At 44.8% G+C, this 23,751-nt stretch overlaps 2 protein-coding genes across 7 annotated transcripts in view; both read right to left on the bottom strand.

Moving 5' to 3' along the window:
- coro2aa (coronin 2Aa) overlaps positions 1-2,501 on the bottom strand; it is a 33,145-nt gene extending 30,644 nt beyond the window's left edge. Inside the window, exon 1 of the mRNA XM_056586251.1 lies at positions 2,165-2,501. Coding sequence (XP_056442226.1) covers positions 2,165-2,179 — 15 coding nt within the window. The 5' untranslated portion in view covers positions 2,180-2,501. The remainder of the gene's footprint in view (positions 1-2,164) is intronic.
- Positions 2,502-2,682: 181 nt separating this feature from the next.
- Positions 2,683-21,986, bottom strand: uso1 (USO1 vesicle transport factor). Of its 6 annotated transcripts, XM_056586241.1 has the most exons (27): positions 21,732-21,986; positions 20,808-20,894; positions 20,568-20,632; positions 19,951-20,027; positions 19,722-19,733; positions 19,456-19,497; positions 18,355-18,455; positions 17,843-17,945; positions 17,413-17,468; positions 17,129-17,249; positions 16,682-16,860; positions 16,176-16,316; positions 15,850-15,938; positions 15,364-15,518; positions 14,641-14,846; positions 13,863-13,883; positions 11,598-11,708; positions 11,200-11,318; positions 10,598-10,779; positions 10,087-10,208; positions 9,661-9,799; positions 9,087-9,253; positions 8,177-8,242; positions 7,460-7,558; positions 7,174-7,278; positions 6,679-6,894; positions 2,684-4,716 (listed from the first exon to the last, which is right to left on the bottom strand). In XM_056586241.1, exons 1-27 carry the CDS (start codon positions 21,795-21,797, stop codon positions 4,636-4,638), a joined length of 2,928 nt encoding a protein of 975 aa, XP_056442216.1. In that variant the 5' UTR covers positions 21,798-21,986; the 3' UTR covers positions 2,684-4,635. The 6 variants fall into 6 exon arrangements, with proteins under 6 accessions (XP_056442219.1, XP_056442216.1, XP_056442218.1 ...); XM_056586244.1 differs by lacking the exon at positions 19,456-19,497 and having other exon boundaries at positions 2,683-4,716; XM_056586243.1 differs by lacking the exon at positions 13,863-13,883.
- Between the last annotated feature and the right edge of the window lie 1,765 nt (positions 21,987-23,751).

Below are 23,751 nucleotides of genomic sequence, written 5' to 3'. Positions count from 1 at the left end.
TTGTTTCGGCCTTGCTCATGTTGGACAAGCCCCACTTTTTCCAGCGTTTTTACGACCTATGTGTGTGATCAATAGACTGTTTTTATTAGGGAGCTGCCAACCCACCCCACCTGTTCTGAGACACCGCAAACCTCTGCAGGGACAGGCGACGAGTTGCTCACCTCTGCCGGTCTTTGTGTACGTAAGCACGCAGCAATAGGGGCGGGTACAGGTAGGGACGTGGACCTTTGAGGATCTTCCCTTGCTGACACAGAAGGGTAATTTGGCCTTAGGCCTTTCAGAGCAGCTACACGTCTAGCATGTTTAGGGTGTTGGACTCCCAGCTGAAAGGTTGTGTGAGTCTACCCGTAGGCATCCCTGAGCAAGATGCCCTCGCCTACTTCTTAAGTAACGTATCTACAAACCCAACCGTTTCATTGGGCAAAAGTGTCTGCTAAATGACTGAAGAGTAAACCTAACTAGGCAGCAAGGATGGTTCAAGAGGGGCTATGGCATTTATATTTCCAGACAACAGGGTTCTAGTTTCGATATTGCTCGCACTATGCCCCAACAAACGCCCACGTAGGGCCAGGCATTCACAGCCGTTGATGGCTGTTGGCGTGCTGAGTCGGGGTTGGCCGACATTCTATAGCTGGGTGTTTTCTCAGGCAGAGGGCAAGCAAGGACCTTTATGAGTTACACCTTTTTCCTGAATTTATTTATGAGCTTATTAATCAAACATCACTTAGAATCGCTTCAGGTCTAGTAAATAGCAAAGCAACGACTTCCTTTTGGTTAGGTCAATGGGAGTATCAACTGATTTAACATTTGGTGAATTGTATAACACATTTCTCCACAAAATTAGTGATAGGAAGTAGTCTTTATTGTTCAGCATTGGATCTACAAGGCTTCATAGCGTCTGCTCCTCCTAGACCTCTCTGCACATTGCTATCTGCTAGTCCTGAGGCACGGGTCGTCCTCGCCAAAAGTCACACCTTCATTCCAAAGCAGCACCTGGACTCCCTAGTTTCGAGTTACGTAGCCTGTGGCTGTACCGAACAGATAGCTTTCACATAGCTCACAAACCCTCCATTTATTTAGCCGCTTATGTATAGGTACACTGCCGTTTGTGTGGCAAACATCAGCTTATAATGCAGTTGTATAGCAAACATTGACATACATGATCAAATATGATATGAATAGCGCTTAAAAAGCATCTTTGATCTCCATCATGGCATAATACAGTTAATACATAACTGAATGGATGAGTGAATAAACATCACAGACTGGGTGTGTGAATTCTGAATCTCGGTCATATGATGGTATTCCTCATAAGAATATGCCCTAGATATGGGCTTGTGTGTTTAGGGCTTTACATAACGATGCAGAAACGATTTTAACTCCAGCAGAGGAAGAATTAAAACAGAGGCACACTTTATACACACACACACACACCAACACACACACACACACACATGCACACACCTAATGGGCCTCCCTTCACCTGCTGTTCCGTTCTCCTGACTCATGGCGGGAAGGTGTCCTGGACAGCAGATGGACGCCTTGAAGGTTGGTTAAGATAATGCTTAGCTTGGCAACTGTTCAACATAAACTACATGACAGGTGTACTTAGCGAGATGAGCTGATGGTATTGCACCTCGGCGGTGCTCGATATTGACAAGACGATATATTCACCAAGCACGGCTCGTTTAATATTGTTTTGTCTCAGTATAGGGCTACTCTGTATACTGTGCGGGTTTGCAGATTCATTCGGTAATACAACAACTATAACTAAGTAGTATGCATTAGTCTTCTTCACATTGTCTCTTGTCAAACTAGAGAGAAAAGCAACGAATCGCTAAAGCGTCAAACATCTGTTCTGGGCCAGAAACAACCAGAGATGATCCAAACTGTTGTTTGCAACGACCGACTGGACCAACTTCAAAACATAAGCACCGAGTTCCGCCTATAGTTCTCTTTGGATAAGGAAATGTTTTGCCCCGGGACGTGTCTGGCGTCTGGAGAACCGCATGGCACCGGCGACCGGTCCCAACCACGCGGAAAAGTCCAATAGGGCATATGTATATTTCAAACGAGCAGGCTAAATGACACCACAACCAACCCTTACGTGGTTTAACATGCACATGATGCATATTTCCAATAAATCAAAACTCGGCAAACTTACCTTTGAGATGGTCATGCAAGACGCAACGGCAGGTGGCAACAATTCCCCCTCCCCTAAAGAGGACCCTGTGGAACCCGGCAGTGGACGTTGTCTCTCGATCGAGTTCCCACTTCAGCCCGCACTGTGTTGAGGAAGTTTTTACAATACCGCTTCTACGTTCATTTATAAATCATAATGTCCGCTTAGAACGGGCGAATCCCAAGTGAACACCAAAACACAGCTGTGTGAGGCGAAAGACAAAACATCACCGAAACGACAAGTCAGGTATGGAAGGGCCAGACGCGCGTGTCTGTGTCCCAATAAGGGCGGAGGAGGAGGATGGATGGGAGCTGGAAGATGCGTCGAGCAACCTCCGGGACGACCGGAGGGAGGAGGGTGGGTGGGGCATGAGTTATAATCCACCCAGACATGTTCCACTTTAAACTAAAACATAGACATATTCGTTTTTAGAAGTATTGTCGATTCATTTATGCAAGGGGTAGGACTGCGATGGACTATAACCTCGCTCGTACACACGGTCACTCTAATTCCACATCAGTCGAAAAGGATCAATGATAATTATAGACTGTAATACTGCCTATAATAATATGCACTAGGACAATAATAATACACGTGTCAAAAACACGTCATGAGAGTAAATTATGTAGCAAACCTTGATCCAAAATGTCAGGCATATAATTAGATTATATAGAGATTATATAGTAGCCTATAGGCATACATTATGTATAAACGCATTTCGTTCCGTCTCTCTATACAGCAAGTTATGAATTGATCGTTATATGCACATGTAACTTAGACTAGATTACATTTTTTTGTCGTTCTCATCGGCAGAAGTCAGTTGGGAATATACTTCTGAAGGCGTTTGATGTCCCTATCGGCGAACCGTAGCCGCTGCAAGAGGAGATATCACCAGCACCCCCTATGCTAAACAGAAGGTAGCGTTCCTCCTGAACACAGGAATATCCCTTAAATCACCAGCAATTTAACAAAGAAACGACAAAATAACCGTCATGACCTGCAGATCTGCGATTGACATAAAACTATTTAAAACATTTTAAGCAAGCAAAACTGGGGAAATGACCTGCTCTTTAGTCAAATACTATACAATCCTCCCCCATCCAAATCTCTAGTGAAGCAATCTAAAGGAGTAAAATGGTCCACATGGGTGCTTCTCCTTGTTCTCTGAAGGCATACGTTGTCACATGGGAGTCCTTTATCAATGACACTAGTGACCTGACAATCAATATCATAGGGTAAAATGGTTGTTAAACACTATATCACAAATCACAGTTTTATTGGAAACGAGTTTCAGCTGCCCATTAATACAATGTGCAGCGTTGTGGTAAGAAAATGTTAGATTTTTAATCAAAGTATACTTACTTTAATAACTTCAAGGTTTTCTCTGGGAACAGCCGAGAATGAGCTAACATTAACACAGTGTCTTAACTTTTAGGTACTCTAAACCTAAATATACAAACAGTGAAAACTCACAATTATTCCGCCATGTGTACATATTCATAGATTATTTATTTCAACGTGGCTCATAAATCGATAAGTTACACAATATCATACAGAAGCTGAACGCCAGCATTGGACAAGAAAGTTGCAAAAATATCCGTTTTTGTGTGTACATCGTGGTGTTCAGTGTATTGCAGCGTGTTAGCATAGTAGCATGTTGAGGGGAGATTGAACTTGAACCAGGTGCATGGGAATTTGTTGTTGTTGAATGTACTTTACTTCAAACTTTAGTACAGGCTCTTAACTGATCAGGTCCAAACCAGTAGAGGCAGTGGGTTGTAAACCTTAGTAGTCAGCACAGCTATGACTAGCACAATGAACGATGTACACATTGCGTGTGTCTAATGTATGTGTTGGCAGATAACAGAACGGGCCGAACCGATTGGATTCCTGTTACGGTTAACAAAAAAGGTCCCGTTAACAAAAAAGGTCAGGATAGGTGCCATTTTGTGATTTCATGAGCACAACCCTCTCACTCTATTTCATCAGCTGGGTGTTGCACTGCAGTGTAGTGGCCAGCTGGGTTATGAAATACTATGGTATAAAAACACAAGAGATGCTGAACTACATGCGAAGCACCGAGAAGTCATATACTCGTTGGGGATGGTAGCAGAGATGAACGCACTTGGGGCGGGGAAAACATTCATGTCCAAATGAATTGTGGCTGGAAACCAAATCCTAATGGAGCCACAGCCATTGAGAAGATAAAAATATACAAACAATTAAAAAGACTATGCCAGGGGGTGGGGTATGGTTGTTGTCAGGGGGGTCGGGGGGGGACAAAGGATGAAGTTAGCATGGCATCTGGCAAGAGCAACAACTGCTTCAGTTTTAGTCCTAGGCTTTCCACTACGTTGGTTAGAGTATGGGCCTTCCAGCCCCTCTGGTTCACCATCACTCTCTCTCTTTCTCTCTTCCTCCGTCAGTCTGTCTTTCTCTCTCTCTCTCTCTCTTTAGTCGTCCTTCTCCTCATCATCCTCTTCCTCATCGTAGTCATCGTCCGTCTGGTCCCGGAGGTCGTCGTCGTCGTCCACCTGTGGAGAGAGGGAGGCGGTCTAACTAGGGCGAAGAAGGCTGCTAGGTGAGGAGACCGTCCATCAGCCATCACACAGCACCAGTCTGAGAGCAACTACCCACCACTACAGTTTCCATTTTCTATTGGTATGAAGCCAATGTTTTGTTAGCACCACCAGTGTGAATAGCCGTTACAATTCATTTTAAAAAATCTGCCCCTTCTGACATCACAAGGGGGAGTCTCCACATGCATGTATGTACTGATAAATGAGTCTACCAGCCTACCCAGTGGACTTAGCATACATCTCGTCATACATCTAGGTGGACGCGCCCACTTGAAATGTCAGAAGAGGCAGATTTTGAAAACGGCTTGTAATGGCTAATCAAACTCAAACCTGGTTGTATAATATGTCACCTTTAAGGAGCAGGTTGGGGTCCCCAATGTCCTGCATGACATTGGGGATTGAACCCAGAATCCTCTGTGCCGGGGGTTTAAATACCATTACCACTACACAATCCTGCCACACCTTTTTGTTAACCATGTTGCATCAGATCAGCGTTTCTCAAACGGTTGGTCGGGGGCCTTCAGTCGTTATAATAAGATATAGCTCAAATTAATCAAGTCATTGATTATTTAAACTCACGCTTGAAGTTTGTTTACGCTTGTATATATTTGCGCCTAATACTAATTGACCCATCCGACCACAGAATTTCCAGCCAAGAAATCATAACGCTCATAATCAGTGATGGCAAACTGAAACCCACTTCATTTTTTACCAACTATTTAAGCCAGTCAGTAAACGTTCTTTATATTCAGGTATATTAACATGTCTAAGTGGGGCCCAGAGGTTGCGGGTCAAGCACTGAGGCTGGGCTTGAATCTGTTTGAGAAAAGCTGTGTGACATGCTAAAGAGGCGAGACCAAAGGTCCAGCATGGAGACGGCGTGTGTGTGTGTGCTTGTGTGTGCTGCTACTGAGAACAACAGAACAGCGACTCCCAGCGGACCGCAGTAGGCATGGAGGCGGCCCGCTGGGGACTAACCCCTGATTATCCAGAGTGGAGTGCCCTCAGCCAATCAGTGCTCATGTTGGCGTGTCATCATTAAATCCAGTTGAAGGTGAAACCAACAGAAACACAGCAGCATAGCTCGTTCAGAGGTTTCATGTCTCCTGACTGTTGGTCTCTCTCTGTGCTGGACTCTAAACGGCTCACTGTTTCTACATTAGTGATATGATTCAATCCAAATGATCTTAATGCATAATTAAAGAAGAAGCACTTCCTAGAGTAGCAGGTATGCATCTTCTCTCAAGGATGACTATACAAGACTATGTGGGCCCTTGTTTTTTAAACCAGAAAGAGGTTGGTAGGATGGTTGAATAGTAAGGCCATGTTCGATGTGTTGTTTTGTGACTTTGTGGCTGGCGGAGGCCGATAGTGACAAGGCCTACATGGTTGGGGGGGGGGGGTCATGTTATGTCTATAATTTAGACAAAACATGACCGTGTGGAAGGAAGTGGGCAAGCGATTACAGAACAAGACGTGTTTGTGAGTCTATGGCAGACCAAACAAGGGTCTCTGTTTTAAGACCAGGTGTGACGTTAGTCATTTCAAGCTGATTTCATCGTCAAAGATGGGCGTGTCCACCCAGGAGTATGATGGAAAAATCTGCCTACAAGCCGGTGTCCCCTTGGTAGTGTTGCTATGTGCATCTGGGTGGACACACAAACACCACATGTGACACCTTATAGGTGGAAGTTCCATAAATCAGGTTCAAGCCCGCCATCTTGCTCCTTCTTAAGCAATATAATATGCTGATGAAAAAGCAGCAACAGGGCAGCTTCAAAACCTGCGTGACGTGAAAGACGTCGTGTGAAATCCCCCTTGAGGGTAGCGTTCTATCGTCCGATCAGCGCCACCGCCGGTGGGTAAACCAGGGGACGCCGTGACGGGTTGAATGTGGTGGGGGTGTGTGCTGCGTACCGCCTCCCCCAGATCCTTGAGCTTCTGCTTGAGGCTGTGGATCTTCTGGTCCTGGTCGGCCAGCAGCATGAGCAGGTCGTCCTGCTCCTTCTTGGACTCCTGCAGCTCCCCCTGCAGCTTGGCCTTCTCCGCCTGCAGGATGGCCACCGTGCTGGTGGCCGAGGCCAGCTGCTGCTCCATCCCTGCCCGGCCCTCCGTCAGGCCCTGGACCTCCGCCTGGGAGAGGGAGGGAGAGGGAGAGAGAGAGAGAGAGAGAGAGAGAGAGCAAAAGACGGAGAGAAGGAAGAAAGAAAGAGGGAGAAAGAGATAGTGTTAGAAAGGGTTCAGGGTTAGGATAACAGGATAACAGGTCACCACTCAATGATATTGTTGTGTGGTCAGAACGGTGCACAGAACAGCAGACAGAGGCAGTATAGGGGCCATTAACTAGGTGGTTATACCTGGTTAATGGAAGTATGTGGTGGCTGTGAAGATGGATGGTAGAGGTGTCCATACCTTGAGTCTGTCTGTCTCTGAGGTCTGGGCGGCCAGTTTACCCTCCAGGTCTGCCAGCAGGGCTGAGTCTTCTGAGCTTCCTCCGGCCACACCGGCCTCTGAGCTCTGGGGAGGAGACACAGACACACCAAGCAGGTCCTTTACTGCCACCTCAAGTTCAAGATGAGATCCGCTAGTTGTTATATTATGGGTTATTATTTACTATAGCCTTGTTGTGCTTAATAGTCTCACTTTCTCAATTTGAAATAGGATCTTTGCTATGGATAATTGGGATGTTATCGTTTACCTTGGCCTCTGCTCTCCTCAGCAGCTCTGTCCTCTCTGTCTGCAGCTGGCTGATCTCAGCCTGCTGGGACTGGATCTGACTCCTCAGAGCCTCCAGCTCCTGGTGGACACACGGACACACGGACACACGGACACACACACACACACACACACACACACACACACACACACACACACACACACACACACACACATTAATGCATTGCAACCTTAGATCATGCAAAGGATGTTTCTTATATAAAAAGTGATAATTAAAGTCAGATAAATACAATTATCTGAGTTGAATACAATAAATTTTCTCCATCTCAACATAATTTACTTGTACTTAATGTACAATGGATGTAAGACAAAGGCCTTTGAAAAAGTTAATGTAGGCGAAAAGTTTAAACCCATCCGGGATCAAAATCATACACTGATGTATTGAGCTCTAGTTGAACACCCTTTATTGCAAAGCCCTTCTACATTTTCAGCTTCTTCGATTACACTTTACTACCACTAATAAAACATTGTTTTACTAGTGAAGATGTTTACTACTCCGTCTAGTGGTTGATTAGAAACGTGTTCAAGCAGCACTTTTTGCACACATTTTGTGCTACTTTAGTAAATCCTAAGCTTTTATTGTTTATGTGACTACCTTGTGAGTCACTTCAGATAAAAGCATGGGCCAAATGTCTAAATAAAGAAATAAGCTCTGTGGAGAGTGAACAAATCAATGTACCTGGGTCATGTCTGTGTTGACTGGCCCTCCTGTGGCGTCTCCTGCTTCCTGCGACGACCCAGACCGCTACACAAACAAGGAGGAAGGACAGACACTCAGGTACCATCGCTAACAAAAACACAGGCCTGCATCAGGTACTATCGATAACAAACACACAGGCCTGCATCAGGTACCATCGATAACAAACACATAGACCTGCATCAGGTACCATCGATAACAAACACAGGCCTGCATCAGGTACCATCGATAACAAACACACAGGCCTGCATCAGGTACTATCGATAACAAACACACAGGCCTGCATCAGGTACTATCGATAACAAACACACAGGCCTGCATCAGGTACCATCGATAACAAACACACAGGCCTGCATCAGGTACCATCGCTAACAAACACACAGGCCTGCATCAGGTACCATCGATAACAAACACACAGGCCGGCATCAGGTACCATCGATAACAAACACACAGGCCTGCATCAGGTACCATCGCTAACAAACACACAGGCCTGCATCAGGTACCATCACTTACGCACACACATACACACACACACAGGCCTGCATCAGGTACCATCGCTTACACACACACACACAGGCCTGCATCAGCATGTTTGAAGTCCCCTTCGAAATATACATTCAGAAGGAAAGTACCACACTGCTACACAGCAGGGGGATGGACTGCAGAGCTAAATAACTGTCTCCCTTCGGCTTGGCCCAGGTTTGAGGAACCACGTCTCTCCATTAAGTTCCCATTGGTGCGGTGTCACGGATCGGTAGTAAGGTTGAAACCGGTATGGTAACCCCATGTTTGGAAGAGGAACAATCCAACCACTGAATGGCTCCGGTAGTCTGCAGTGGGGCGGGGTCTACCATGGAGGTGCCCGGTTCCTCCGTGCAGACGGCGTGCCTACCAGGGTGCTGATGAGCGTCTCCTTCTCCCCCAGCTGTGAGTGCAGCGTGGCCTGCTGCCTGCGGAGCTCCTCCACCTCCTCGCGGAGCTGGCCCAGCTCCTCCGTCTGGAGCCCGTTGACCTGGGCGCCGTCCGCCTGGCTGCCCGCCTGGCCCTGGCTGTCCTTCCCTGGAGCATGCAGCGTGGGGCACACAGGTGGAAGGCGGTTGAGTTCATTCTTTACTCACCATGTATTCACTACCGCGTCATTTTAGCAGACGCTTCTAGAACCAAATATAAAACAAGCTAAGGGAAATAAGGAGATCTAGTGAGGAAATGAAGAGTCAAACACCTGACAAATACTGCCCCCCACAATAACAATAATAAATTCGATTTACAATGCGCTTTTTTGTAAGAGCGGGGTTAAAGTATCCGTTATTGGATATCACACGATGCTATGATTAAATCGACCTCTTAAAAAACACAACATGCGGGTTAATTATGAATCATCTGGACACGAACTCCCTAATGATTGCCGGTTGTTATGCAGAATACCAAGTCTGACAGATAGATTAGGAATCCGGCAGTGACGATACCTAGCTTGAGCTTGAGGAGGTTGTACTGATCCTTGTGCTGCTGGATCTGGGACAGCTGCTGTGCTAGCGAGCTCTGCATCAGCTCCTTCTGGGAGGACATAGACGACACCTGCTCCCTGAGCTCCTGCAGCTGGGAATCCTGGGAGGGGAGAGAGGCATGCACAATGTAATGCATCTAAAAACACACAGAAAATGTATGTCACCTTTGTGTTCTAACTCCCAGTGCTGCTTCGTCCTCTTCAAAGGAATTATTTTGAAACTAGGTTTTGAAATGATCATCAATTTCTATCTGGGTTGTGTCCCAACGCACTGGAATAGATTCGGTCGTAATCACAAGACGGCCACCTCGGCTGCAGCCACCTGGGCTGCAGGGATGGATAGATGGTGAATAAGGCCCCAGAGGTTCAACTGTTCATAGCTTGGTACCTGTTCTCTGATGAGTTCCTTGTACTGCGTCACGATGCTGTCGTGTTGCTCTATTGTCTTCTTCGTCTCCTCCTCCTTCTTCTCCTCCTCGCTGGACTTGTGGACCGCCTTGGTGATTACGCCTGCACGGAGGAGGACAAACAGTTTGATGGCTCCATGAAAGAAATGAATAGCCCAGCATCATTTAACAAGTATGAATTGTCAAGTACAATTCAAGGTTGGGTAGGAAGTGGCCTTTAACCAGTGGTTTACAGCAGAGAGTTTAAAAGCGATTGATATCCAAAAAAGAGACATGAATAGGAAGACCAAAAAATTACGACGATAACAAAATTAGATGAATCTTCTCAAGGGGCTATCCTCAAATACCCTTTTGAAACAGGAATGAATGGCTATTTATTTTGATATTTAGTCATTGAAAGTGATGATCTAATCGATGTGAATTCAGGCAGACGTCATCAAGGAGAAGGTAGGGTTTAGGTGTGTGAGTCAGGGCCAGCTGTGGGGCTCTCACCCTCCAGGTCCTTGACCAGCTTGGTGAACTCGTGGTCGAACAGCATCTGCTCCGGGGAGGGGAAGACGGGCTGGGGCTTTTGGGCGGCACGCGAGTACAGCTCGTGCTTGGTGATGAAGCTCAGCTTCTCCACAAAGTTCTCCTTCCCGATGCGCTTCTCGATCAGCTGCTTCAGCTTCTCTCTTCACAGATAGAGGGGGAGAGGGAAAGAAAGTCAGGAGGTCGGCAAAAAGGTCAGGGTCAGGCAGGTGGTATTCAACATTGATGTACGTGGAGAACGTGATTTGATTGGTCGATTCAGCAGTACAACAGTGTTTTTTGTTTACACGTGTGAGCACACGTATACATAATTACGTATAAGCGTTGTATTTTAATCCATAGATAACGTTCACTACTTTTGTTTGTAATTATTTATCATCACTTGCTTTGTCTTATGAACTAGAGATCGGCAGAATGTTAAACCGCATATCTGATGCTAAAACACTCCGCCCTCGATCAAACCGCTGTCGTCTCCGGTAGAATAAAAGTAAAATCATCAGCATAACATGAGCAACATCAGGGGTAGTATGAGGGGCCCCGGGGCGTCGGCCGGAGCCTCTTACTTGGTGTAGTTCTCCAGAGAGTTGTCGTTGTGGTAGATGCAGATGCCCAGCAGCAGCGCACACAGGCCCTGCACCAGCCGCTCGTCCTCGCCCAGGTTCTCAGAGATCTGGCCCGTCAGCTGCACGGGGCGACGGGGTTAAGGGGCGCAACAAGGGAACGGAAAACCCGCACGCGACAGCGCTGCCTTGTAGGAACTTATGGGGGAGGTACCCAGAAGAGAGGCACACCTGGCTTGGAGTCGTGCTGTGCTCTCACGCAACATTATTTTTTTACTTTTTATTTGAATTTCTTTACAATTATATACCTTGCCGTGTCACGCCCTCACACAATTTTCTTTGTGTTCGAAGGGTGCAATAAAATGAACCGACACAAGAGGTAGCGTGGTTGGCAAGGATACGAAGGGCACGTTCTCCTGGTTGTGGAGGAAGTGCGTGACGGCGATGGGGCAGTTGCTGATCCACGTGCACAGCAGCATGAGCAGACCCACCCTGGTCTGCACCTTGCTGCCCTGGGGGTGGTGGTGGGAGGGAGGGGGGGGGGATAGGAAAGGTCATTAAATAGGACAATTTAATACACGGGATGCAGCATACAGTCACGGTCCAGTTGATCAGCCTCCCTCCCAAGTAGCCTCCCTCCGAACAAAGCACACATGGGGACAGGGCCACAGGGACACTTGGGCACAGGAGTAGTTTGTTCAAGATGCAGTGTTTCCATGGAGAAACCCTGGTTCTCCATTGGAAGCTTCTGGGGGGTTGTTTGGTCTCTGATCGGCAAAGTGATCACGGGGTGAGATGAATGAGGAGTGAACACATCATGAACACAGATATTCATTTTGTAGGCCAAATTGTTAAACGTCAATTGATCTTTTCGTCATTGGTTGTAATTGCGTGCCCGGAGGAAGTTGTACAGCTTGATGATGTGTCAAATTAAATTTTCATCAGGGTCAGGAGGTGTGGATGAATGAGGCGACAACTGTGCGGCATTTAAACCATAGGCAGGAACTGTTAGTCGTGTTGTATGGTGTTGGCATCTAACCAGGTTTTAACAATAAGTGGCATCTCTCTGGCATCCTAGAGAATGTACAAAACTGAAACATGATCGATGAAGATATTGTGTTTCTGACAGTACCAACCCCTCCCCATGCCAGGACGTCAAACAGCAGGACCTCAATAACTGCCCACCATTAGTAGTAGTAGTTAATGAGGTTATCACAAAATAAAGAAGAAAAACCAGGACACAAACATGTTAAACCAAAGCAAGGTTAGGTATACCTGGGCATGCATGCCTACATTTAAAAACCCGAAACAAAAGAGAAAAGGGTCCAAAGTATTATCCGAAACGAGAACAATAGAAATATGTTTGAGAACTAGTATGCAAGATATAGGTTATACTGAGTTATGCATTGCGTTTTTCTCAAGTTTTTATCTTCTAGTTGAATGGAAGATCTTAAAAAGGTTTAGCCTCAGGAGGTTTACAACATGCAAAGCATACAGCATTTTACTTTGATTGAAGGATGAAGAAATAAGCTCTGTAAATAAATCGCTGCTAAATAATATTTGCATGCATCTTAAAGAGGACTACTAGCCACAGGGGGGGGAGAGGTTTCAGAGTTTAACGAGGCTGGTGCCTCTCATTAAATCTTAGATCACACCAATAACTGATTTGTAAACAATCATGAATTGATAAATACAATATTTTGTTTCAGATAAATATATAATACAAAATAAAGTGTGAACATGCTTTAGGAAGTTCATTTCTTAAAAAGAAATGCAGGAGAGTAGCTGGTGCGAGCGGTGAATTCTAGCCAGCGGATTGGACGAGAGAAAGTCAGAAAATCACCTTCTCAGATTTGGTCTCCAAGTTTGATGCAACGCAAACAAATAAGAAATAAGAAAACAAAACTAAAACATGGGAAGTAACCACAGATAATAATGAGATTATCTTTAACACAGTTCACTACTTTATGAAATTGTATGAGTTTATGAAATATATTATTACCAAACACAGAACAGAACAGTGAAGACTACTATGGAGGGAACTGTTGTTATAGGGAATCGACACGGCTCTTCAGCCTGTTCGCAGTTCCAAAAACACCGCTCATAATTTTGCTCCCTGATCCATAGATATAACCAATAAACTGTACTGAATGTATTTGATCATCTCTCTAATGGAACCTTCCCCCGTAGGGAGGGATATCTACTATTTAAAACGTCTATGTTTTGGACATTTTATTTCAGCCTGACGCCAAATCAAGCACAGAACAAGATGACTATCACAGAGCTCTGAGACATTTTGTTAATTATAAATGGTAGAATTACTATTAGGGTGCAGGATGGCGTGGCAGCTGGGGATGTTGTGACCCCCAGCCAAAAAAGGTACTGGGTTCGATCCCCAATGGTCACGACCCTATCTCTAGGCCTTCTCGTGCAAGACGCCTAACCCAAAAGCAAATGTTTTCAATGTCAGTGTGCACGATGCAAATGTGAATCTAGAGAAGAACCGGGTCACACTCGCAGGTTAAGGAAAGGACGTACAACAACCAGGAAGGCAGCTCCCCAAACACAGAGAAATACGATCATATGAGTAAACACACAGGAAACCCGCACTCCTCTCCCAGGCCCGCGACTGATGCCAAGCCAAACTGCACACTGTTACTACTCACCCTTCGGTTGACTTTATCACCCTGCAAAATCACAGTCGTATTGATATTGTGATTCTAACATTTCACAATACATTTGCGTTCTAACTTTTATGCAGTAAAATATTTTAAGGTGACATATTATACCACCAGGTCTGAGTGTGATTAGCCGTTACAAGCTGTTTTGGAAATCTGCCTCTTCTGACTCACAAGTGGGCGTGTCCACCTAGATGTATGACGGATAGATGAGCAACGTTTTCTACAGTCCAACTGGGTAGGCTGGTAGTACTTTAGTTCCTCTTCCTTAGTGTGTAAACCTTTTGAGTAACTCAACCTAAAGGCTCGTGCTGGGAGGTGGCCATTTTGGATCACTCACCACTTTACTCCAAGCTTGTGGATGAACAAAATGTAAATTCTTTTTTACATTTTTTCCAACTTTATTTGAGCTGGTAATTTTTACTTTTTTCTTAAGCGCAGCTCAATCTAGGTGGGCATGCCCACTTGTGATTTCAGAAGACAGATTATCAAAACGGCTTGTAATGGCTGATCACACTCACACCTGATGCTATGATATGTCACCTTTATAAAAAAACAATTTGATTTAGAGATTAAGATTTTTTTTAGACGTCGTTAATAAAACCTGCATACAAACCATAAACGCTACTGCACATCTTTTCTTCCATCTTTTAATTAAGAATTAAGGATCTACATTAACCCCATTGGCTCAATGTAATCCCTCCCCCCCCTTGCTCTCCCTACCCCTGTCTCCCCCTCTCCCCATCTCCCCCCTCGCCCCTCCTACCTGGGAGAGGATGTTGGTGCACTGCTGCAGCAGGGACACCGGGGGCTTCCCCAGGCTGGTGGCCAGCTGCACCCGCAGCAGCTGCTCCTTCTGGGTGAGGTTGTCCTGCAGGGCGTGGGCCAGAGCCACCGCCGCACACCAGTTGGACAGCGAGTCGGCCGAGAACAGCCCCCCGCATAGCAGCTGGCCCGCCGAGATGGAGTTGGCTGGAGGTCATGGGTTGGGGGGTGGGGTGGGTGGGGGGGAGGAAAGGGAGACACAGAAGGTTTAGACGCCACGGTGAGGACTCATTGACTAAGTTACTTTTTCCTTCTTCGTGTCATTATGTTCGTCGTCACAACATCTTAAAGAGACTGTTTCTCAACGTGGTATTTGCTATTTCTATTTTTGCATGCGTTACAGGCGTCGATAGCATTAAATTCTGCACCAAATATAATAAGTGCCATTTTACATCCATCAATGGGAAGAAGGACATCCAACACATCTACCACTAGACTATCCTGCTCACCACACAATCTCTGGCTCATTTCCTCAAGAAAATCCCCAGAGAACAAAATGTTCAACTGTGTTTTTTTGATGGCAGAAGGCAAATGTGATAAAGCCACTTCAATAATAAAAATCCCCATGACAACATGCTACAATATTTGTACATCTGACCCAGCCTTCCTGTTATACTTCCCATAGGATGACTACATGGAAGGCCTGGCTGGCAGAGGAACTGACCGTCGATGGTGGAGGGCAGCAGGGTGGCCACGATCTCCCCCTGGCCCTTCTGGTTCCTGTAGAGGAAGCACTGGAAGCAGTAGAGCACGGCGCAGCGCAGCACGAAGGGCTGGCGCTCGTTCACCATGGACATCAGCAGCACCACGATGGCCGGCCTGGGGGGGCACGGGGAAACACAGGTCATGAGGTCATCCTCTGGCATTCGATGACGCTATTTATTTGACTTGTAATTTGTCGGTTCGATATGATAAGAGTGTCTTAAATTGTGTTTTCCGTCTCTGATTATGTGTGCTATTTTGTAACGATCGACACTGATCCGTTAGTACATCTCTGTCCGGTTGATTGACCACACCTTGATCGATCCACTGTTGCATTTATGTGTGCTTTATAATCAAGCTGAGCTTGTAATCATAACATTAATGTGGAGCACCCTTCATGAAAAACCTGAGGACACAAAAGGGAAAACAAGTAGCAAGTCTTGCTAACCTTGGTGGGTTCGAAGGGGCGTTAACGGAGGCAAAGAAGTCCTGGTTGACTTGGGATCCACGGATGACTTCCGACACAGTGTTGATGGTCTGAAGAAAAGAAGAACACAGTGAGCCAGGATTTCAGTTTGGGTGGTTTACTTTGGCTTTTGTATGTTCTGTGAGATCTGTGGCAGAGCTGCGACTAGAAGTAGCAGACTTTGGGTCATCTCAGCCTTTCTTAGCAGAGAATTGGTTGGCACCATCTGCGCGGGCCCTGTCCCTATCCTACCTATGACCGGGTGTCACACTGCGTTATTCTGTCCAGGGGGGCTTCCTGGGGGCTACCTCAGTGAGGATGTCTGCAGGGACTCCGGTGGCCATGAGGATGGTGCAGAGCTGCTGCAGCAGGCCGCACTGGAACATGGACTTCTGGCAGCTGGCCGTGGCCCCCGGGGAGTTGGTTGGGGACACCATCACTCGCACCAACTGGAAGGACACACACACACACAAATTTGATGATCAATGACTAATACAGTTATTTTACATCATTTAGGAGACACTTTTATCCAAAGTAAATCAAAGTATATTGGTGATCGAACCTCAAACCTTTTGACTTGGAGTCGGTCCAACTAGCCATTACATTTTTTATATGATCTTAAAAAATGATTACAATTTCAGTCAGTCCATGTATTTCCATATAATGAACCAATATCGCATGAAAATAGATGCTGGCAAGAGGGGGCAATAAATATTGCTAAAGTATAGCACATTTTTCCTTCACACCTTCAAATGTATTACCCTTCGGCTGACCACTGAAACCCATTGGTCAGGCTGGCTATTGGGGCAGTTACCTGAAGCATAAGGTGTAGGTTGGTGACCTTCTGGGCGGACCAGCCAGAGTTATCGTCCCCCACCTCGAACCAGGGCTTCATCCTCTGGATGTAGGAACCCTCCTTGAAGAAGTTCTGGTTGGAGCTGTTGTTTCTGAGGAGGTTCAGCAGCAGGATCAGACAGTCCTCCACCACGATGCCTGAGAGTCATCAAGCACACACTTCAAGGTTGAGTGTGGTATATCGCATACATACAGCACGTATCGTAGGGGCTTTACACGATAACATTCGGCAGCAGACCAAAACTCTAAAACACATTCTACAAACAGTGGGTATCCATTATTTTAGCAGTCACTACGTGTAGTAGGCAGACATTGGGAATCAAACTCCCATACATAAATGTACATCATTGTATTACTGTTTTTCTGAAACTGGACGTTTCCACGGGAACAGTCTAGAGCCCAGTACCTCCATCGCTGCTCCCCTCCTCTGTGATGATGTCCAAGAGTCGCTCAAAGGCGTTCTCAAAGGCCACAATCTTCTGGATGGCAGCGTTGTTTTTTGTCAGCTGCTGGAGCAACAGCAAGCCCTGGTTCAAACAGTCGACAAACACAGAGTTGTTAATTGCACAGGACTGGAAGTGTGAGCAGGAATACGTGTTGGGTGACACGATCACAAACCCTTCCCACTTTTTTTAGCAATCAAAATGAGTTATCACTCAAAGCGCTATGGTACTTTAAGGAAAAACTCACATCATTGCGGATAACTTCTCTTGAGTCTGCAAGAAGGTCCATCAGCCGAGAGACACCTGTGGGTTGAGTTTAACGGGACTATTTACACATTTGGCAACAAATCAACAAACAGAATAATATAACATTTGCGACATGGTCATTTACTTATCTTCTACAAAGGGAGAAACGGTTGAATTTAGATAATATTTCCTTCAGACATTTCAAGACCCCTCCCATAGGATATTAAACCCAAGCAAGTGGTAGCAGGGGTTCTGAAGCTTTTTCCTCTCGGGTCCCAAAAGACCATGCTAGTGTGTCTGTCGGACCCGACCACACACCCTGAACACTCTGAGCGCGCAAGAGCAGCTGATCCTTTCACTCAAGAGGTTGAGTACAGTGTTGGGTCGGTGGCGCGCGGTTTAGTAAGTAATGGGGCAGCACCAGGACTCACCCATTGGGCTGACCAGGATGATGGCCTGCAGCTGGACACACTGGTTCTTCAGAAGGATGGTCAACAGCTTCACACCGGGCCACCGCACATGAAAGTCAAACTCCTGGAACAGCAGACACACACACACATATATATATTGTGTTCACTCACACAGTGTGGATGTGATGTGCTGAATAAAACCACAGGTAGAAAACGCCACAGGATACAAACGAAAACCCATAAAGGAAACCACACAGGAAACGAACACTTCCCCCAGTAACAACATCATATCAGGAATATAGGTCTGATGTTGGTGCACTAAAGACGAAACTGAAATAATAATATTCACGAAAAATGCTTTAACAATGTGCCACTCTTCAAGACAGCGAAAGTGCTTTAGATAGTTTCAGAGGGAGTGTGCGTGTGCATAATGACACCGTAGTCACTTCAAAGTAAAGTGATGCATGTAGACTAATAATAAGTAAACTAATAATGCTAAGAAAGTTCATTTAGAGTAGAAGCGACACACTCACCTCCAACATCGTCAGCAACAGGGTGACGTTTTCAGGTTCCTGGATTAATTTATCTGTGAACTGGACTCCAAGGTCATCCACCTGCTTCTGTGGGTTCTCGTCTGAGAGAGGGTGAAACGAGATCCGTTTGTTAAAGCCTCTTGTGCAGATAACCTCAGGGGAACACCGGGTACAACCGTGGCTTAGTGTTGCAACCGTGAACTAGGGTTGGGGGGAGGACTATAGGACACACAAGGGGGAGAGTGTGGGGGAGGGTGAGGGTGAGGAAGGGCTGGAAGACACTAGCTGGGGTTTACTGTGTTACTGAAAAGAGGTGGCACGTGTTTACGAATTTGTGGAGCGGGAAATTAAAACGTGCTTTCACCTTGTTAGCCAATTTCAACATGGAAAATCGTGCATATAATTAAAAAACAGTAAAAAAATATGTATCTGCATATTAATGCAACTTCCTTCCAAGTTTAAATAAATTAATCTACAGCTGATATCTAACACCTGAAAGTCTATTCTGAACAATGCCATATTATATTCTCACCCTACCTCATACAAAGACTGCATCATGCCAACACAGCTGGCTGGCATTGTTTGGTCACTTTTGCTCAAACATATCAGATTCCTCCTCCTAAATTTTGTCCTGAACCACTAAGACATTTCCCTCGGAAATTTGTGATATCAAGAAAGAATAATATGCTCTAAATGCAATTTCAGAAGAACTTTCAGTAAAGTAAGGGGGAAAAAAATCGAATATCTTTTAAATTGAATAAATTTGCTAGAATTAACCCCCCACATTACAATGAAAAATGAAATGGACAGAAGATACAAAAGACCCCACACACAAAAACACAGACGCAGACACACAACATGACACAGAAAACAAAATCTGCATACTTTTCACCGCAAACCAGATACGACTGGGGGTTTTACTTGTGTAAGCACACGAAAGAGGCTCAAGTAAAGTGGTATTAGTGAAGAATTGTGGCCAACACCGTTAAGCAAGGGACAACATTTTCACTGCAAAGCCATCTTGTGAGGTTAGTTCTGGTAGTGCTTATTTTGGGTACCACTATTTTTTCCAGTGGATAGTAGCTCTACTATAGTACTGACCAGGCACTGCCACAGCCTTTTGCTTCCCCATAGAGGCCGCATCTGGAAGGGTATACAGGGGGGCAAGAGGAAGTGTCAAGCCAAAAACTAGCATGGGCTCCATTTGAAAGCTTGGAGAGTTTGTTGCAGAAACCATGAACCCCGCTGCATGTTTGTGGATCAGGAAGTTCAATTACACTAATTATAAATATCTGAACGTGCTGCTAGAGTTCAAGGGGTGGAAGAGGGATGAGTGGGTGTGGCCATGCAAAAAAACTGGAATTTACCTTCCGATTCATCTGTGGGATTTAAACATGGAAGAGAAAGAAAGAGACCAGATAATCTTTACAGAAATCCACAACAACCTGCTCTTCATCAACCGAGAGACATTTATCTAAAGCTATAAAGGTTAAAGTCAATAGAAAATAGGCAAAGAATAACTACATCATTAAAAATATGCAATAATTGCGGTGTTGAAACAACAACATCCGCCTAACATTTGTGAGTGGGCCTTACCTTGCTCTTCCTCCTCGTCGTTGCAGATGATGTTGAAGAGCGTGTCTAAAGCATAGCCGATGATTTCAGAGTCTGACCTATAGTAACAGGATACAGTGGATTATATTAGACCGCCATGTACAGCACATTTACATTTAGCAGACGCTTTTATCCCAAAAGACTTAGAACCATTCATAGACCCATTCCCACAGCATCAGCTCGTTGGAGCAGTTAGGGTTAGGTATCTTCCTCAGGGACAGCTCAACATTCAGCTTGGCAACCTTCCGGGGACAGGTCAATGGCTGTACCTCCTCAGCTACTGCCGCCCCCAAACAGATCAATGCTGAATACTCTAAGGTGAAGGCCGCATATCACACTTAATAATATTATATTGCAATTACATAGTGTACTTTCTTTAGGCAAGCTCTAAACATAGTTTGTGTGTGTGTGCATACTCGCCTGTCCCTCACCATATTTGTCTATTGTATTTTATATCGATAACATGCTTTCCTACTATCAAATTTATCTTTGACATAATATTTAGGTAAGAAAATACTACTTTCCACAAAATAAAAATATGGTGAGGGAAAAGTATCATACTGGGGTATATCTGAATACACAATGTAACAACGGTTTACCTGTCTGTCTGCAAGATCTGGAGCAGGTGATTCATGGCCTGCGTCCCGACTTCGAGGCGATATTTCTACACAAAATAAAACATAAATCCAAAACAAGTTCAATGTTGTGCCACAAAGACACTGTCAGAGAGAGTGACGTGAACACACATGGAAGAACACATGGATTGATATTTAGTGACAGAACAGGGAATGAATGGCTTGAGTACTGAGTATGCATTGAAGGGGAAGCTGGGCTTGGACCTTGGAGAGGGACTTGAGAGCACGGACAGCATCTCGCCGATCCTCTAGCAGGGTAGACGATGCCACCCGGTCACACAACTTCTGGATCTGTTAACAAGAACAAACAAAAAATTGTAAAGGTTTATTTACCTTGGATACATTTGCACTACATTCACAATAAAAAAAGGAAAACCATGTTAAGTAACTTGGGCAAAGGAATCAAAGTGATATTGAACAAGAGAAATCTATTGAAGTGATGGATTAAGTCCAACCTTACAATTTCTGTCTGCTGGTAGTTGTCAGCACTATCAATAGCATACATGTGTATAAATTGTTACCATTTAGGTTCCACGTGATTCAACCAGCAGCAGAACCGACAGCTCCGCCCAGAGCAATGAAGCTGTCAGAAAATGCTATAACAGGCATTGCTCACACTGACCAAGATAATAAGAAATTGCTCAAATAAAATCAAATGAATCAAATAAACATACTACTTAATATTTAAAGCAGCTATGATGTTCGCAATGACAGCCACAACAATCTGGTTTGGCTTAATGTGACATCTGACTCTTTAACCAACTCATCACATATTAAAACAGGTTCTACCAAGAAATCAACCACCAATGTTAAATTGTAACTACTAACGTAACTATAATGTACCATTATGCGAGTCCTATCCAATATTCATACAATTCAAACAATGCGATCCAAACTACTTTTTCCCAAGAGTGATGGCATCATCATCTTTGACACATTGGCTACGTAAGCTAACTAGCCGTTAGCTCAGGTGAGGCAGGTTGCATGATAGGGCCTGGGGTATCCAAGAAGCGTCAAATTAAACCTCCAACATTTGAGCACAACACATGCGAGGATCGTTGTGATATTGGCCATTTCATGTTTCAAAATGTGCCCGTCCGCTAGCTTAATGGTGTCCAGATTCCCTACCGTCTCTGCTCCAGACGGCTGTGGCCCGGCTGGTTGCCCACCCATTACTCCTCTGAAGAAGTTCATCGCTTAATCGTCCTATTGGGGTTCTACGTGTGTTTCTGTTCTTGTAGTTAACAACTATCCAGTCCCTGCTGTTGTTGGGTGACAGGTTAAAAAGCCATTCAGTGTTGTTTTTCTAAACAGTACACAACCCTTTGCACTGACTCCGGAACTCCACGAATGTCAGGGCATTGCGCGTGCGCGCTGACGTGGCGCGACGTGGCTGATCAGAGGACAATTGCTTTTCTGTTATTTAAAGGGCCATGTGGATGCTTTCTGTGGGCGTTTTACCTGCGTAAACTACAGTTAGAATGCAAAATAACATCCGATTACATTTCACATTACATATGATATACTCATATTGTATATATATAATCTGATTGAGAGGTGTAAGTTATTTCATATACCTAGGAAGATACAATATTTAGCTTTTTTGCTTTGCAACACACGCGCGCACGCACACACACACACACACACACACACACACACACACACACACACACACACACACACACACACACACACACACACACACACACACACACACACACACACACACACGGGTGGTGTACATTTCATAACATGGCAATTAAAGTCATTGAGGGACTTTATACAGTGATCTGATATGACACAAACCATTCATTGACTTTGGCCTACGTGTAGACATTCATGCAGTTCAGATAAGGGCATTTTCACAAGTATCTTATAATGCATCAAATCATAAAACATAACATCCATTAGAGATATGAAGTGTTCTATACTTAATACAATTTTAAATGAGAAGAAGTTGTGAATATTGACATTGTGTCAGACAGGTACTTACTTTCAAGGAGGCATCCATCTTGAACAATGTTGGCTTGAATACCAAACATGTAGAAATGCTGTTTGTCGGGTCTGTGGGCCTGGGACCAAATATCCTGCATGCTGCATCACTGACAGAGCACCTGGAGAGAGAATACCCTCAAATTGGTCTTTCACTGACGATCCTTTCATCTGTCAACAGAATAACCTCAGTATGGTCTATAACTGCTGATCCTCTGATTGGTCAACGGAATTCACCCAATAGTCATTTCTGTCACTGGGTATCCCTTTCTTTTGTGGACCACACTGGTTCTTTGCCAACCCACTGAACACCAGGAACATGCACATAATAAATATTGAAATTTAGTTATTTCTGCAGAAGCTGTTAAACAAGGACTTAGTTAATTCATATATCTCATTATGGAGAAGGTATGGGGATGGTTATGCATATCAGCTGGCAGTCAACCCCCCATCCACTTGACTATCCTGACACCACATTTCAGCAGAAGAGGCGTGCTTTGGACTGACATTTCACAGGACTTTCCTGTCTTATGAGGTTCATACACCTAAAGGTACTTAGGAAATAAAGGGCCTGGGGGCCACAACTCCCTGCCCTGTATACCATATATATGAATGATTCCCTTCTGAGTGTGGAAACCCACTAGATAGAAATTATAATTGTGTAGTGTTAACTGTCCAAAATTAAAATGTTTGTAAAGTAGATAAATGACACCTTCAAGTTGTCTCAGCAGTAAAGTAAATAAATAATAATAACAGTTACACATGATTTTTAAAGGTTAGCACACCTTAATACGTAATATGGTTTTGAAAGGCAGAATGATATTACTTGATCCTAAAAATAAGTTAAAAGGAGGGGGGGGGGGTCGTACCAAACGGGGGCTTTGTCCTTCAATGGTAGACAAACTCGTATTGCTATGGAATAGAAACACGCATGTGGTTCCAACCAAGCAACCAAGCTAACACACTGCATAGCAACACAACCTAAAGCTGCTGGAAGAACATTGGGCTGGCCTGAAAATCATGACAAATATGTTAAGTGGTGCTGATACAACATCAGTAGTTTATTGTATGTTAAGTCCAACACATTCAAAATGGAGGAAAAACGACCTAGAAACAAAACACAGTCTCCACCTGCAACAGTTTATCTATGATCAAC

Source organism: Gadus chalcogrammus, chromosome 3, assembly GCF_026213295.1.
Source record: "Gadus chalcogrammus isolate NIFS_2021 chromosome 3, NIFS_Gcha_1.0, whole genome shotgun sequence".
Classification (NCBI taxonomy): domain Eukaryota; kingdom Metazoa; phylum Chordata; class Actinopteri; order Gadiformes; family Gadidae; genus Gadus; species Gadus chalcogrammus.
The sequence above is the reverse complement of the archived record's forward strand: the minus strand, read 5'-3'. Positions and strand labels throughout refer to the sequence as shown.